The sequence below is a fragment of the Leucopleurus acutus genome (genome assembly GCF_964270905.1).
Source record: "Leucopleurus acutus genome assembly, chromosome: 11".
Taxonomy (NCBI): domain Eukaryota; kingdom Metazoa; phylum Chordata; class Mammalia; order Artiodactyla; family Delphinidae; genus Leucopleurus; species Leucopleurus acutus.
Window position 1 is genome coordinate 12,122,812 of NC_139152.1, and position 17,707 is coordinate 12,140,518.

Here is a 17,707-nt window from a genome sequence, read left to right on the forward strand (position 1 = left end):
TCTTTGAGCAAAGAGGCAAAAGTGTACAATGGAGAAAAGACAGCCTCTTCGATAAGTGGTGCTGGGAAAACTGGACAGCTACATGTAAAAGCATGAAATTAGAACACTTCCTAACACCACACACAGAAATAAACTCAAAATCGATTAAAGACCTAAATGTAAGGCCAGACACTATAAAATTCTTAGTGGAAAACATAGGCAGAACACTCTTTGACATAAATTGCAGCAAGATCTTTTTTGATCCACCTCCTAGAGAAATGGAAATAAAAACAAAAATAAGCAAATGGGACCTAAAGAAACTTAAAAGCTTTTACACAACAAAGGAAACCATAAACACAACGAAAAGACAACCCTAAGAATGGGAGAAAATATTTGCAGACGAAGCAACTGACAAAGGATTAATCTCCAAAATATACAAGCAGCTCATGCAGCTCAATATCAAGAAAACAAACAACCCAATCCAAAAATGGGTGGAAGACCTAAATAGACATTCTCCAAAGAAGATATACAGATTGCCAACAAACACATGAAAGGATGCTCAACATCACTAATCATTAGAGAAATGCAAATGAAAACCACAATGAGGTATCACCTCACACCGGTCAGAATGGCCATCACCAAAAAATCTACAATTAATGCTGGAGAGGGTGTGGAGAAAATGGAAACCTCTTGCACTGTTGGCGGTAATGTAAACTGATACAGCCACTATGGAGAACATATGGAGAGTCCTTAAAAAACTAAAAATGGAACTACCATATGACCCAGCAAGCCCACTACTGAGCATATTCCATGAGAAAACCATAATTCAAAGAGTCATGTACCACAATGTTCATTGCAGCACTATTTACAATAGCCAGGACATGGAAACAACCTAAGTGTCCATCAACAGATGAACGGATAAAGATGTGGCACATATATACAGTGGAATATTATTCAGCCATAAAAAGAAACAAAATTGAGTCACTTGTAGGAGGGTGAATGGACCTAGAGTCTGTCATACAGAGTGAAGTAAGTCAGAAAGAGAAAAACAAATACCGCATGCTAACACATATATATGGAATCTAAAAAAAAAAAAAAAAAAAAGGTTCTCATGAACCTAGGGGCAGAACAGGAAAAAAGATGCAGACGTAGAGAATGGAGTTGAGGACACGGAGAGTGGGAAGGGTAAGCTGGGACGAAGTGAGAGCGTAGTGTTGATATATACACACTACCAAATGTAAAACAGCTAGTGGGAAGCAGCCACATAGCACAGGGAGATCAGCTCGGTGCTTTGTGACCACCTAGAGGGGTGGGATAGGGAGGGTGGGAGGGAGACGCAAGGGGGAGGGGATATGGGGATATATGTATGCGTATGGCTGATTCACGTTGTTATACAGCGGAAACTAGCACAACATTGTGAAGCAATTATACTCCAATAATGATGTTTAAAAAAAAATAAAAGAATTGACACTATATATTAGAAGCTAAAATCAATAAAAGCAAAAAACTGGGGTGACTACTAAGTGGACAGAAAAAAAAAAAAAAAAGATACAACAGGAAAGTAAGACCAGGTATGTCTAGCCTAAATGCAATGCATAGATTGTCTCACTGTGTGTATACGTATGGTGTGTGTCTTTGTGTATGAAATACACACTATGGGTGCCTGGATAAATCACACGAGCCCTTTAGTTCCGATACCTTCCTCTGTAAAATGGGGAAAATACCTCCCCAGGATTACTGGATAGGTATTAGTTATTAAAACACTTTGTAAAGAAAGCATCAATGCAAATTAAAAGTGTTAAACATTCTCATTCATTTTCTGTGCTTCTAATAATAAAGGCTCATATAAATGACAAATTCAAAAAAGAAAAAGTAGCAGCCTTTTCTGGCTGATAGTTTAGAAATGATTTAAAAGAACCTTTTGCCATTCACTAGTATCAGTTCACAAAGCTCTGGAAAAGAAAGTAATCTTTGAGAAGAAGACTCATCTTTTTACCAATATATAAACCCTCTCAATTTCTCCAAAGCTAATATATAATAAACCTAAAGGAAAATAATTATCTCTTCTTCATCCTTTAAAATTTAAAACTTAACATGTTAACCACGTTTTCAATAAAATTCTCATTCCATACCAGAAATGGTAGTTCCTTAAACCCAAGTTTTAAATACTTGCTTCTTTTCTGCCCATAAAACAGATATTATGTTTATACGTTATCAGTAACACAGAGGATGTCTTGGTGTAGAACATTTATTTATTTATTCCATGAAACACTTAAAGTTTAGGTCAGTGGGAAATAATTTTAATCAAAGAATTGTACATTTTCTTCCCACATATCTTGCTTTGTATTAGGAAATGACATTGTGACCCATTTCACTACAATATTACAAAATATTTACAAGAAAGCATTAAAAATAACTCAAACATGAAAGGCAAGATGGGGTGAAATAAACTGGTTTTTTAGAAATCTCTACTCCAGTGCCCACAGCACACGAGAATCAAAACAAATAAGTAACAAAGATCCCCTTGATGACAAGTTTCCAAGGAACTGGAGTAGGGGAAGAAGTGGGAGGAAAATGGTGGTATGAAAGGGGATGGATGTTAGCAGCACTGCTTCAATAACCAATCTATTTTGAATGAAATACCCTCTTTTATATGCAGTAAATTCTGAACAAGGCTAAACTTTAGGATATTCCTTGAACTGAAATTAAAAATACCCTGACAGTGAAAGTGGCTCTTTCACCTAAGTTGAATAAGGGCCTCTCTCTCCATGAACCACTGATGTGAACAGAAGCCTGTTCTAGCATCAAAAGCTGTCACAGCAGCCCTTCCATCTCTTTCATGAATGCTTCATAAACATCATCCTTAGTTTGTACTGAGACGGGAACAGATGGACCGGATTTGGGGGCTGCTTTGGCAAGAGGCACAGCAGAATCATCCTCTGACTTTCTCTGGGGAGTAGCAGTAGCCCCTTTATTCTCCCGACGTACCCTCAGTGCGGTGGGCACAAATCGAGTAATCTCTGCCTTGGGATTAGTGATCTGTGGCTTGGCACTGATGGTTGCTGTGGCTTTCTTCTCAATGGTGGCTGCGCTTGTATCATCCGCCTTGGGTCGCTGAATCAAGTTGGGTGGAGCACTTAAAACCCCCGGGTTCGGCAAAGGAGCTGGTGGGAAAAGCCCAGGTGGGGCAGGTCCAAGTGGAGGCACCAAAGGTGGGCGCATCATGCCAGGACGAGGTGGAGGGATACCTAAATGAAGGAGAAAACGGGCAGATGAATACCACAAGGATAAAATTTAACTACTATTAAGGATGTTAAAAACATAGGTTGACAATTTTTTTAAATGGAAAATTTATAGAAAATAAATTATGTTGTTTGCTATTTGAAACTCAGGAATATATTCTGATAGTAAAGAATATCTTTTATAAAACAGTATTCACCTTCTGTTTGTATCCCTGTACTTATGTTTTTTCCTCTCTCAATAATGTACTCCTTTAAACTTATAAAGTAAAATTAACAATATCAACTAGTTTCAAATATGATCTCAAATTGTCAAATCTGAAATTTGACAGCCCAAGATTCTATTCTACCTGTAGATCGCAGATGCTATCAGAACGAAGGTTGGGGATTTGATTCCCATCCGTTATTTACTGATTTGCACAACACTTCTCCCCCTCAAAAGGTAACTCAATGGATAGGAAATATAATTTTAACCCTGGGATGAGAAAATCTAATCACAAAATGTCACCATTACTGGAAAAGAATTCACGTCTTATTGTTGGCTCAGACATACCATCATCATTTACCAGGAAGTGCAGATTTAATTTCTCCAAATGCCTCTTTTAAGATCGTGATTATAAAATACCAAATTTCATCAAACCTAAGATGCTATTGCTTATACAGACTCATAATTATTCCAAATACCACTGAGAGAGGAAAAAAAAGTTCAAGTCCAAGCTGAGGAGCTTAAAAGGAGACCTTCACATTAAACTGAGACAGTCAGCGTAGTAAACCATACATACCTGTCACATCTAAGAAGACCACAAGGAAATTTGCATATCTAACCTTGATACTGGGTAAAGAGAATGGAAAAAAACATCTCCCTTGTGATTGTAAACTCAGTTGATACTCATGCAGATGTATGGCATGACTTCACAATTCTAAGTGTAGTCCTAAAAAAAAAGTCTTAAATGAAGAATTTAATCCAAAGTGTTCTCTGGCTGGAAAAAGTCCCTCATGTGATAGGTAGAGTCAAAGGCAAATACCATCTGGAAGAACTCAACTTCAATCTACGCCAAAAGCAAATAAAAACCACCATTTTAAAGATACCCCTTGATTTCAGGATATTGAAATGTGAAAATGTCTTAGAGCAAATGAGATATATAGTAGACAAGTTTTTGTCATAGAAATCAATGCCTCACCTGGAGGTGCAGGGGGAGGTAGCCTGGGTGGGGGTCCCCGAGGAGGAGGGCCAGGAGGCAGACCTGGAGGTGGACCAGGGGGAGGGCCAGGGGGTCGACCTGGTGGTGGTCCTGGAGGTAAAAGTCGGGGTAAAGGCCCTCGGAGCCCTGGCATTCCAGGTGGTCTCAGGAATGGAGGAGCTCCTAAAAAGAGAAAAGTGATTAGTTAATGTCAAACAAATATATTCGAAGTAGTAACTGTGGTATAAGGTGACTGAGATTTAGTTTAACTTATCACTTTAACCTGAAATCAGGTAACTTCAACATTTATTATGGACCATTTCTCTTTATTTCCCAGCACTGACAAAATCACAGCTCTGCTGGGCTGGAAATATATGAAGATGAGACTTCTTAAATGGTTCCAATATAAGCTGAAAATGGAATATAGAGCAGGGTGCTTTAAGGATCCCCTGAAACTCATTAAGATATACAGACAAAGACCATTGAGAATGTCATAAGAAAGGTAATTTTGCTTTGCACCAATCAGAAGATGATGAACTCAACTGAAGATTTAATTGGCTGACTACAGGATGAAGGACTAAAATCATAATTAGCCAACAAGTTTTACATGTTGTTTCAAATTGTAAATAAACTTTTTTAAGCCAAAGACTTGATTAACACTGATGACTCTGTCTCTAACTATAATGATTACGCTGATATCCAAAAACTCCCAACCAAAGAAGGATACACAACAGTATTTACTGTGCTCTAGTCCTGCTTGCTACCAACTCAGAACTGGGTCAACTTGTCATATTAACAAGTAATACTGGGCTTCCCTGGTGGCGCAGTGGTTGAGAGTCTGCCTGTGGATGCAGGGGACATGGGTTCGTGCCCCGGTCTGGGAAGATCCCACGTGCCGCGGAGCAGCTGGGCCCGTGAGCCATGGCCACTGAGCCTGCGCGTCCGGAGCCTGTGCTCCGCAACGGGAGAGGCCACGACAGTGAGAGGCCCGCGTACCGCAAAACAAACCAAAAAAAAAAAACTAATACTACAGAAACTCCCAGTTACATACTCCAGGTTTCTGCCAACTAAAATCAGAACTAACCCTGAAAAAGGAAGAGCTTTGGAGAAAAAGATGGCTGTCAGAAGCACTATGACTTGCAAACAATGTTGTAGGAATGAGAAAGTTGTGCTTATCCTTTGAGAATCTTGATTTCTTAGGGAATTACACTAGGAGGAAACAAGAAATCATCAACACTAATGATGTATATTTTTTGAAATAACTTCATTTTAACCACATTTAGACTTATTTATTTACAACGTGTAAGTACTTACCTGGAGGTGGTCCAGGAGGAAGGCCTGTAGGAGGTCCAGGTGGCCGTAAAGGTGGAGCAGGTGGTGGTCCAAGAGGAGGTGGTCCTGGCATGGGAGGTGCTTGTATCTGAGAAGGAGGAACAGACTGTGGAGGAGCCTGCTGCTGTGAAGCAGCAGCAGATGTGCCATCAGACAGAGATTCCTCCTTATGCTGTTTCTGTGACTGCTTTTCTGCTTCAGAATCATCAGAATCTTCATCATCGTCTTCTGAAAATTCCTCTACTTCTCGTCCCTCCTCAGGGATTTCCTGACCTGAAAGAAATTTTAAACTAGGCACATGGAGTTGACTCATTTCTTACAGCCTATAAAACAGCGATGCCTGAAACACATGCTCAATAAATGCTTTCTTAAAATTAAAAATCAAGTCTTCTTCAATAAAATACTTAGATAACGCAAGAATAAAATAGTATTCTACTTATCCATGCTAGTGTAGCAGAGTGGAATGAGCCCAAGTTTTAGAACAAGACAGACCTGAACTTAAATGCCAGTCCAACTACTCACTAGTCATGTAACTTTGGGCAGCTGAACCTTGACTTTTGAAAAACAAGGATTAGGTCTCCAAACCTTGACTTTTGAAAAACAAGGATTTATTACTTGATTGCTGACATATTAAATAGGAAAATATATGTAAAGCAACCGGCAGGAGGAAATACCAAAAGGTGATTCGCTGTTCTTTCCCTGCCTTACCTGCCATTCGAAGCATCATGGCTTGAAGAGGAGTCAGCTCCTTCATGTTCTTCTTCTTCTTCCTCCTTGATTTCCCAGGCATATCTGCAAATCGCACACTCAGACCTAAAGGGTCAGAGAAGGGAGAATGGAGTGGATTGGGATCAACAAAATTCAGTATATGCTTACTATAAGACAAACGCTATAAAGTACTAGATATAATTGCTTCCCACTACTTGGCAGAGAGACATAGCCATATTAAAGATAGTAAATCAAATGCCAACTGATCGTAAATATATGCTACAGTGATTTCAAAGTTACAAATTTAAAAAATTTAAAGAATACTATTAACATCTTTATGCCAATAAAATCAAACACCCAGATTAAAATAATAGATGATTTTCTAGAAAAATATAACTTACTTATAATTAGTCAAAGAAGTGATAAGATCAGAACATAAAAAATTAAAATGGTAGTCAAAGAGCAAGCCCCTCAAAGGCACCTGGCCCAAATAATTTTACGAGAAAATTCAGCCAAACGTTAAGTTACAGAAATTTACTGTAAAAGGGCACACGAAAAGACGGAATGCTACCCACAACTTGAAGCTAGCATAACCCTAATACCAAAACTAACCTGCTGGCCAACATAAAATACAAGCAAATTGAATTCAATAGTGTTTTAAAAGAAAAATACATCATAAACATGCAGCATTGGTCCCAGAAATGCAAAATGGTTTAACATTAGAAAAGCCATGAATATAATTCATTACAATAAACAACTGAAAGAAAAATAATAACATCCCAACAGATACTTATGAAGTATTTATAATAAAAACTCTTAGCAAACTTAGACTAGAAGGAAACTTCTTAACCTGACAAGGGCTCTCCACTAGACACCTAAACATGCTAAATGGTGCAGTATTAGGAGCATTCTTATTCTTAGACGGTAAACATTTACAGGAGGATAGAAGTTCCACGTGGGCAGGGCTTCAGTATTATTTACTCTGCATCCTTAGTGTCTAGAAAAATGCCTTGCATATAGTAGAAACTCAATTATTAGCTGAATGTCAAATTATAGTTAGGATAACCATTTCCAGCACATGTGCACTGATGAATATATATAAGAAAAACTAACTAGTAAAAACAAACAAAAAAAACTAGTTGGCTGAATAAAAGGAAAATGAGGCAAATGATCGCAGTCTAGAGAAAAAAAGAACTGCTGTGGCTCTAGCAACTTTCTATTGATATTTTAAAGTACTAGGTCCTACCTTAAGTGTCCTCTATCATTTTTCATTACCAGCTCTATCCACCCCTTTAAACTAGCTTTCTGGTTTGCAATAATGATTCTTAAGAAATATCAGGAGAAAAATTTATCATTATTAATACTAATATCAGTAGTATTACTAATATATACTGTGTTGCAGCCTGCAAAAACAATTACCAAAGAAGCTCCTAGACTACTGACATGTGACAAACTATACATTTTGTAAATTTTCTTGATGAATGCCATAGCTTCTTTCTAAAAGTATATGTAACTCAGTCTGAATTTATCATAATCAAACAAACACATAACACACATTATAAGTATGACATGTTTCCATTAAATTGTGACTCCACTCACAGGTGTACCTTTATGTTAACTATGGTTCTCGTTCATGTAAGATACCACGAGCACAGAAAATTTTAAGGGCTTTGAATGTAGATATTTAAACAGACTCATTAAAAACAACCATGTGGTTTTCTTGATACAATTATGTGGTTATTCTCTCTTTCCTATACCTATCCATGACAGAACATCTTTATGCAGTTGAATAGCTAAGAATAGCTATCTTTTTCCCCAAAAGTGGACTTTACCACATAGGCTTTTTTTTTTAATTACATATACTGCTTAGATTTTTTTTCCCCCTCATAATTATCCATCTAGTACTTACTATGTGTCAACAACTTTGAGATTTTAGAAATATAAAGATGAATAAAGCATTGATCCCTCCTTTCAAGGACCTCACAATTACCTTCACAGATCCATTAGTAAATCAGGACCTTAGGCTTGTGTGCTTCTTATTGATCAATATCATGGAATTTTCATCTGCACATACCTGACTTCTTTTCTTCATTGTTTTCTCTCTCATTATCATCACGGTGCACAAATTCATCCCCTTCACTTTCTCCATCTGATCTGTCAGTGTCACTGTCATCAGTACTGTCGTCATGCTTATCCTGATCCATGTCTTCAGGATAGCCGTCATCTTCACTGGTGCTGGAAACATCATCATCATGACCCCGTTGACCTGAAAAGGGAGGAGGAAGCCGGGAACAAGTTATACATGTGGATCCTCCACTACATGGTACCCCCAATAGAAAATCAGGCTATTTAACTCAAAATAATTTGTTTTAAAAATTTCTATGTATGATCTCAGCTATTCATATAGTCTGACAATATTTTCACTTGACAATCGTTTTAAATTCTTTTTGATAATGTAAGATGTTTTTCTAAAAGGTTCAAATTTGAAAACAAGTTCTACTTAGAAGGTTATATACAGACATGCACATACACAATCATTGTGACTGTATACAAGGATGCTCTAGTCTGATAAAGCTAAAAGGGAAACGGGTATCCAAGTTATCCAAGTCTTAAGGAATTGATGGTAAGAGAGTGACATCTTCAAGAAGTCTAATTTAAAACACAACAAACATTTCCATACTTCCTTATGCATGCTGCTTTTACTTGGGTAGATTCTATGATTTATCCATCTGTTGGTATGTACATGCTATCCTCATTTATTTCCCAAGCTCTGAGGGTGGTGAACAAGATGGTTCAACAGCCAACATAAAAAATGATAGTGGAAAGGCTCTAAGAGCAAAAGGAACTCCTTACCAAGTTCGGGACTATATAACATGTCTTCATCTCGCCTACGAGGGGGAAGATCTAGGGCAAAGCCCACTTTACGGCCATACATTTGCAACACTTGAGGAGGAGGTGGACCAGGGGGAGGACCAGGAGGCTTCCTGCCAGGGGGCAAACGTGGAACACCATGTCCAAGAAGAGGAAGTATAGAAACTGCCCGAGTTGGAGGTCTGTAAAGAAAATGTACAGTAATCACATTAATGAGGTATCTATTTCCTCTTCTGAACAATTTTCAAAGGATTTCTCATTTCATATCTAATCAAATGAGGAACTGCTTACATCCCCACTGTCCTTTATTTCCCACTGCATTAATTTTGGCACAGGACAGTCAAGAGACGCTTCTACTACACGCTGTTTGACTCTGTTACCACTTCCTTACCCATAGGCTGAAGTCTTCTTAAGGATGGAGGGCGGCTGGGCGCCAGGAAGTGGAATGTCCTGGATCAGGATGTTGGAAGGAGCATGCGGCATATCTGGCAAAGGAATGCTCTCCACCTCCACATGCTGCGCATTCTGAAACAGGGAGAATCTTTCAATAGATAAGAGTAATCCCCAAACTCAACACTAAAAATTCAACGTCAGCTGTTTCAGAACCTGGATTTGCTTTCCACCTAACACAAATATCATGAAAAACAAGAATACAAAGCTGCAAGTCAACACTGCTAAAGACTGCCAATCAACTGAAACTTCGGAATAATATATATTCGGTGGTAGAGCGTGGGCTCTAAAATTAGTCTGCCTTTGCTGAATTTCTGTCACATATGAGCTGTATGACTTAAGCAAGTTACCTTAGCTTCCTTATCTGTAAAATGGGACCCATACTACCTACTTTACCAAAATTATACCATTTGGTTTTTTTTTACATTTTTATTTTGAGGCAAAATTTACAATGAAATGTACAAATCCAATGAGTTTTGACAAATGCATATACCTCATACTCCCTCCCAATCTATCCCTAACACTGTCCCAAGGCAACCACTGATACAAAATCTTTCCTCCATAAATTAGTTTTGCCTGGTGTTCAGTGGAATCATAACCATGAAGAAAGGATCGCATGTTTTTGAGATTTATCCATTAAAAAAATTTGTTTAAATCTCATGTTGTTTTGAGTATCAGTTGACCATTCCTTTTTATCATTGAGTAGTATTCCATTTTATGCAAATATAACAGTTGATCCATTATCTTCTTAATGGACAGCTGGGCTGTTTCCACTCTTCAGCTATTACTGTATTGGCAGGTAGATCAATTTCTCTTGTATAAATACACAGATTTATATTTGCTGGCTCATGGGGGAGGTGTATGTTTAGTTGACAAGAAACTGCCAAGAGGAGGTGGTTCAACACGATCAGGTCTCCCATGAACAACTTTAAGAGCAGATCTAAACATAAAGTTTTAGTTTAGCTCTGAAAAGAAACTTGATTACCTTGACAGCATCAAAATATTGGCTAAGTTGAGCCCTCTTCTGTTCATATTCTACTTCTAGCTTTCTCAATTCTTTGTAAATATCTGGATTCTCTTTCTCATAGAGTCGTAAAATACGTTCAAAGGTTTCACGTAGCTTTTTACGCTTGTCTTTCAGCACTTTCTCATTTAACTGTGGCTGTTGCACTGGGTTAAACTCTGAGAGAAAAGAGCAGATTATGAAATTAAATACAAAAAAGTCACTTTGTCTAGGTATCAATAGGCTATATCATTTAATAAAAATCTCCTTATATGTTAAAACTTTTCAAAAGGATCCAGACACCAGATATATTCTTGTCAAAAGAAATGCACTATTTATTAAAATTCCACCCCTTTACGAAGCCCATTAATTTTACTTCCTTTTCTAAGAAATGTCACCTAATTGACTTTATCATCATTGTAATAATAATCAATTTTCACTCCTCTATGCTAACAACCTGATATAGTGAAGCTTCAGTCAGACAAACCTGGGTTTACATGCTACACTGGCTCTGTCATTTAATTCTGAGATCTCTGGCATTTTACTTGAATTCTCTGATCTTCAGCTTCTTCATCTGGAAAATGGAGACATCAACTACTTCACAATCAAGCTCTGATGATCAAATGAGAACACAAATAAAATATCCAGTGGTGTCTGGCTTACCACTCAACTATTACTTTTATATGGGTTAGTATTCCTTGTTTAGCTACCATATAAGCCTTTCTCTCCCATGTGTTCAACCTGGGGCTTAATTTCAGGTCCCTAAAAGGGACCAAGAGAGATTAGCACAGGTCTCCCAGGCCTGCCTAGTCAACCATACCTGCCTCCCTCCATCCCCCTTGCCAGTAACTGACTCAGAGATTAATCGGCATACGATCCAAATTGGGACCAGATCCTCCTCTGAGATTTTAAATATGGGAGAGAGAAGCTCTCACAAGCAGGAATGAAATAAAACTAGAGCAGTCTATGGCCTCATCTCTCAACCACCACTAATTCCACACACATATTCCACCTTCTATACCAAGAAATTCACTAGCAGTATGCTGACAGAGAGTGGTCAGACAGATGGACAGTCTTGCTAATGATATCTGGGTTTTTGAGACAAGCTTCCCTCCAGAATTTCCCAATTATGGGAGTCAAGGCATACTTTTTTCTGCTTAGTTTGTATTGAGTTTTATAAATTGTAATTAGAGCTCTGATGAATAGTGTTCCTTCCTTTTTCTTAAAAGAATCACAAGCTTAATTGTCATCTTTCTTAAATCCTATTAACTATTAACCTTGATGACTTACTCAAAACTAGAAGTATGGCCTCAAACCACACTATTCCTAGTGTGATTAATGAAAGTGCTAAACGCTTGACTTTAAATCCCAGCTCTGCCACTTCCTAACAGTATAACCTTGAGAAAGGTACATAACGTCTCTGTGCCTGAGTTTCCTCATCTGTAAAATAGGGGCAATACACCTACCCAAAACAGTTGTCATGAAGAGTAAATGAAAACGTGAGGAAAAAACCTGGTATGTAGCAAGGTAAGAGCTCAATAAACCTCAGTTATTACTATACAATTTGGGGTCATTCAGTAGGTAAAATCCTGACATCCTAGGGCTAGGAATTGTCCCTACCAATATTTAGAACAGGCAACAAGTGGAATCAGTTATAGCTGAACTGGGAAAGACGCGAGATGATACAGCCTGACCCAGAACTCTTGCCCAGGCTGGCTGCAGAGGCTCTGCCACATTATTTCAGAAAGCTTGTAATACCATAACCCCACATAACTGGATTTTTTTGAACCCCATTTAATGCATCATTGAGAAGTTCCACTGTATCTCTTTTACTCACTATCTCTGTTTTTTAGGCAAACCACCAAACTTGTTTGGAAACCTTTGTAAACAAAGCTTGTAAAGATCACTTTAACATGCAATTAAAAAAAAAAACGGCAGGGGGCAGAAGACAGAATTGGCAAAAATTTGACAACTGAAAAGCATGGAGTTAGCTAGACTATTTTATTTTTGGATGTTTGAAAGCTACTAAAAAAAAAGGAAAATGAAAAACTCCATGTTCTAAAGTTAAGAGAATGGGCTGAATATGGAATCCATTTTGTGACTCGTCCTCTGTATTAATTATAACTACCTAAAGCCACTGTACCATTCTGACTCCTACTTTTACTTAATTGTATAATGTTCTGTTAAAAATACTTTCTAGGATTTTTTCCCTCACATACCTGCAAGTATAAAGTATATAAATAAGGGAAGTAAAGGTTAATTAAATATGTTATAGGATCTTTGGAACTTGGTAAAACTGCATTCTATTTTGAAGAGGTTTTGGTTAAACTAAAGAAACTTTTTTGTGAGTTAGGATAAAACTTCCAATGGCAGCATCACAGATGATTCTCAAGCAACTCAGATACAAGAAAAGACAACATGCAATTATTTCATGTGATTCCAGTTATGACAAAGCAGTGATATTGAAGATGCACATGATGAGACTGGATAAAATTATTCTGTTAAGTGTGAAAAAGGAAGAAATCCTAATACGATAGTTTTAAAATTTGATTTTAAGTATTTGATTTCTTCTATATCCTTACTAAGTGGTCAATTATCTTTGCATCTTCTCATTGGAAAAGATGGGAAATTGACTTATATTCACGGTGGTCCAATATTTAGATTTAAATGGTAGTTGCCAATATTAAAATACAAAACAAAAAAACCCCAAGGTGATTTCAAAATCCAGACTTAGTATTCTCTTAAAAAAATGAGCAAGCCAAACTGGGCTTTTGTTAACTTATAAAAAACAATTAGCTAAAGCTAAAGAATGGCTTCCCTCTTATTCTAGATGAGCTTTCCAGTTTGTAATAGCCCCTCACCCCACTGTTCTTCTAACTCTAAAACTAAATCTAAGCATCACATGCCAAAAGCTTTTCTATATTTCTTGTGTCTGTGCTGTTTCACTCATTACCTGCCTGCCTCTATGTATCAGACTATTATCCCTGTTGTAAAATCCAGCCCTTTATAAATTCTTACCCATTTCATCCAATTTTTCCATGTCCCGGATAATTTGTTTGGGATCCTTCATCTTTAAAACTGCAGCTCGTACCATCATGCGCTGTTTTTTGTTCTTAGAAAAATGAAAAAAGAGCAGAATTTAAAGAAGCTGAACACTCCTGAGTTTTCGTTTCAATTTGTTTCAACAATCCATGTAAACTGAAGTTGAACATCTCCTTGGTTTCTGATCACTTGTTTCAACCACCAGAAACAGAGTTATGTAATTAATTTCTTACTCCCCAAAATGTTTCAACTTCAGACAAAAAGATAAATGTTATTTATTAGAAGTGTTTTCTTAGGCAAGTATTTCTTTTTAACCTTGTGAGACTTAGCAGTTACTTAAGTATTTTAAGGGTTTTTTTCCTTAAAACAAAGTTTGCAGCTAAATTCTAAAATTATACATTAGAGAAAAATTTTGCAGAAATTTAATGTCAGCAATGAAACAAGAATAAACAGTTGAAAGCTATTAAAAAACTAGGTTCTCTCAATGTGTTAAGGTATGATACTAAAAAGTAAACCCTTCCTTATTCTGGGGAAGCTTTTTGCCACAAACTCAACAACTACATAGTCAAGAAAATGGATGTACAAAGCTATTTATCATCACATTTACTTCCATTCACTAACTCAGTGGCTTCTAACAAAGCAGTATGTTATAATAAATAGCAAAAGAGAATTATTTCTTTAAGTATTTATTTAAGTCACTGGGAAGGGTAATCAAATAAACCATGTTACAGTAACCCATCATGAGCTCATCTACAAAATTATTTCAGTTCAGTTTCTAAGTATAGTATTTTGGCTTAGTAAATCTTACGGTTTGTTATGAGAAGCATAAAATATCTTTTCTGGAAAATAACTGGAAATGTTTTCTAAATCCACTCATCTCAAATAACAAGATGTGCCAAACTACATTTATATCTAACAGGATGCTTCTGAAATCGTACCTTCTTTAATTCTCTCTTCCGAGCTTCTTTCCCTTAAGAGAGGGAGAGAGGAAGAATATAAAACTTTAAAATCCTGAACATTAGCATTTTCTCCAATTTAATACAGATTACTGTCCGAGGTTGCCCCGTGCACTGTAGGATATTTAGCAGCATTCTTGCCTCTACCCACTAGATGCCAATAGCACCCTTCCAATCATGTCAACCAAAAATGTCTCAAGACATTTTTAAGTTCCTTAAAAAATAACTATGAATCTGCAAAGATGTCATAAAATACTAAATAAGAACTTGCAAAACAATTTGTTCAAATACAAAGAGAATTGCCAATTCTACTTTGCAAGTCAATCAAATTAGAAACACGGGTACTAATTTTTTTTCATGCTTAAAAGTTTTAATCATGTGCCCACTAGAACACTAGATAACTTTATACAACTGACACCTCCTAACACTGCTGATCTTATAATTAAGAAATAATAAAGTACACTCCCTAAAGCTTGCAGTTTTTACCACCCCTCTTCTTCATCATTCCACATTAATGGACACTTACTGGCTTGGTCTGTGGGGTTCATAAATTTTCCACTCTTGGTGGATGATGTAGATCTCCGTCCCATGTTGCCAATTTGTGTGGTTTACTTGCTTGTTTAAAAAACAAAACAAAAACAAAACCTAAAAACCTGCAAAGACAAAAAAATAGCTTATTTTTCCTAGATTTACAAAATTTCTTCCTTTTTATATTTATAAAATTTTCTTCCTACCAATCTCTGAAAAGAAACTTTTATTATTAAGACCTTGTTCTTTCCCTAGTTTTGACTTTAGTGTGCAGGAAAGACAGCCTCAACTTCTCTAACCACAAAAAATTAGATTCCTATTATTATTTATAACATAATGGTAATGGGTCTGAAGACCACTATGAATATCATTAAGTCGTCAATTAACTTTCTTTTCTGGATCACAGCACTGACTCGTCAATTGAAAAAAATCAATCAAAAAATGCCTCAACAATATGACATAAACCATGCAGATGAGAAGCCATTAGTTATTTTCCTATATCCTCCCTTTATTTACATGTAGGGTGAAAAAGGAATAAAAAGGGAACAGGGTAATGATCTGGGCTCAACGACAAACAGCTCAGCCTTACCTCTCTCCACGGTTTCTTGGCATGTATTCCCATCATCTCTAAGACAGTAAGAACTCATTAATTTAAGCCTATTTAATTCAGATTTAGTTCTAATTCAGATGTAATTCCTGACGCTCAAGCAGAAGCTTAAACCATAACTAAAAGCACAAATATTCAAAATAAAGTATTGATATTATATGAGAGATCTTCTAAAAACATCAACATTAAGATATTTTATTAATAATGCCTACTTGACTCCTGATTTGTATTTTTTAAGGTAACCAAAAGGGATAACTGTGTTTGAGGGAACCTATTTTATAAATCAACATTTTAATTAACCGAAACCCTATTATATCCCTTCTTCCTGTCATTCCAAATGAATGAGGTTTAGCTTTTTGATACTTGCTCTTTCCAATAATAAAGGCTGATAAATTTCCTTCCTTTTGAAAGCAGACACTTTTCAAGCGTGGGAAAGGTAAGCTCATGAGGTAGAATTTTTAGCAGACCACAGAATTACACCTTCCCTTCATGAAGATTCTGTCAGGCAAGTTTATTGGTGAATGCGTCTTTCAGCAACTGTTCAACTGCCTTGCTTTCTGCTAAAAGCTTCCAAGCTGTTCCAGTGGCAACCGATTTGCCCTGTCAAGGGTTTCCTTCTCAGAAAAACCGGGAGCGAGGGAGAAGGAAGCGGAAACAAGCAAAATTAGCAGAAACAGAAGCTCTTACATCTTTGATGGCCTGGATCTTTTCTGCCTCCCTCTTTCAATTACCCTCAGGCCCGTGTTTTTAACCCTCCTCTCCCACACCTGAAACCTAGAATAGATACGAAGTACAGAAAATTTTTACAGAAGACACTGGAGTCTTGGTTTGCATGCACAGACTACTTTTCTATCTCAAAGCAGAGGTGATAGGGAAATCGGGTCACGGGGCTGTTCAGGGGAACTCTCAACAGTCAAAGAGGCTACAAAGGGACGGAGCCCAGGTCCACCATAGGAGCCAACAGCATTAGCAACTGCCAAAACCACAGCGACAGTTGACGCTGCCTCGAGGTGCAGGACATCAAGCCTAAGGCAACCAACCGGGCAACGTCAGGAGGCGGCGCTGACCGACCCGGGCGAAGTCAGCCGCTTGACCGCTGGACGCCGCGCCGCCCCAGGGGATCCCCTAGTCCGCGATCGCGGAGACCCCAACTGCTGAGAAGAAGAGCAGGGCGGAAGGACCTGGTGTCCCCGAGGCAACCGCGCGGGCCCCGGGAAGAGACGGGCAAGATGAAAAAACGGAGCGGAACGATCCCGCACACTCACACTTCTGCTGGGCTCCTGGGGCTATGAGAAGCGGGGAGGGGACGATTCTCGGCCTCTTTGACTTCGTAGGGCCCTTCACCTCTGCCTCTCAATCAGCCCACCAGCCCCCGCCATCTTGAAACCTCGCGCCCCTCCGCCATCCTTACGTCACTTCCTGTCCCTACGGGCCGAAGATCTCAGCGTTTCTTCGCCCTGGAACCATAGAGAGTAACCAAGAACTCCAGGACCAGAGTGTGTTCCGCTACAATACAGTACCGAATTGGTTGGTTATAGACTAAAAGCCCGCCTTCACTACGCAGTACAAGAGCTTCATGTTGATTGACACTTACCTAGCCCAATAAGAATATGAAAATGAAGCCCGTGGGGGGGATATATGATTGGCTGATGGGACCACTGTCCTACCTCGCCGCGGGCATCCTGACCTAATTTCCGGGAGCTCCATTTATTGAGACGCCAGAGGCCTGCGGATAACCGATAGGGAAATGTTTAGCGCTGTGCCTGTCACCTTGAATTGTGTATTGTAGGTTTTTTGTTTCCCTCATGACG

General features: G+C 38.1%; 1 protein-coding gene across 1 annotated transcript; it reads right to left on the reverse strand.

Moving 5' to 3' along the window:
* Positions 1–2,218: 2,218 nt before the first annotated feature.
* Positions 2,219–17,291, reverse strand: WBP11 (WW domain binding protein 11). Its single transcript, XM_082850750.1, is given in 15 exon segments — positions 2,219–2,578; positions 2,582–2,688; positions 2,691–2,793; positions 2,797–3,227; positions 4,400–4,582; positions 5,714–6,004; positions 6,440–6,544; positions 8,514–8,705; positions 9,293–9,492; positions 9,702–9,835; positions 10,746–10,942; positions 13,782–13,875; positions 14,744–14,775; positions 15,288–15,414; positions 17,162–17,291. Coding segments are annotated over 14 exon segments (2,274 nt in total). The 5' UTR covers positions 15,352–15,414; positions 17,162–17,291; the 3' UTR covers positions 2,219–2,437.
* Positions 17,292–17,707: the final 416 nt, after the last annotated feature.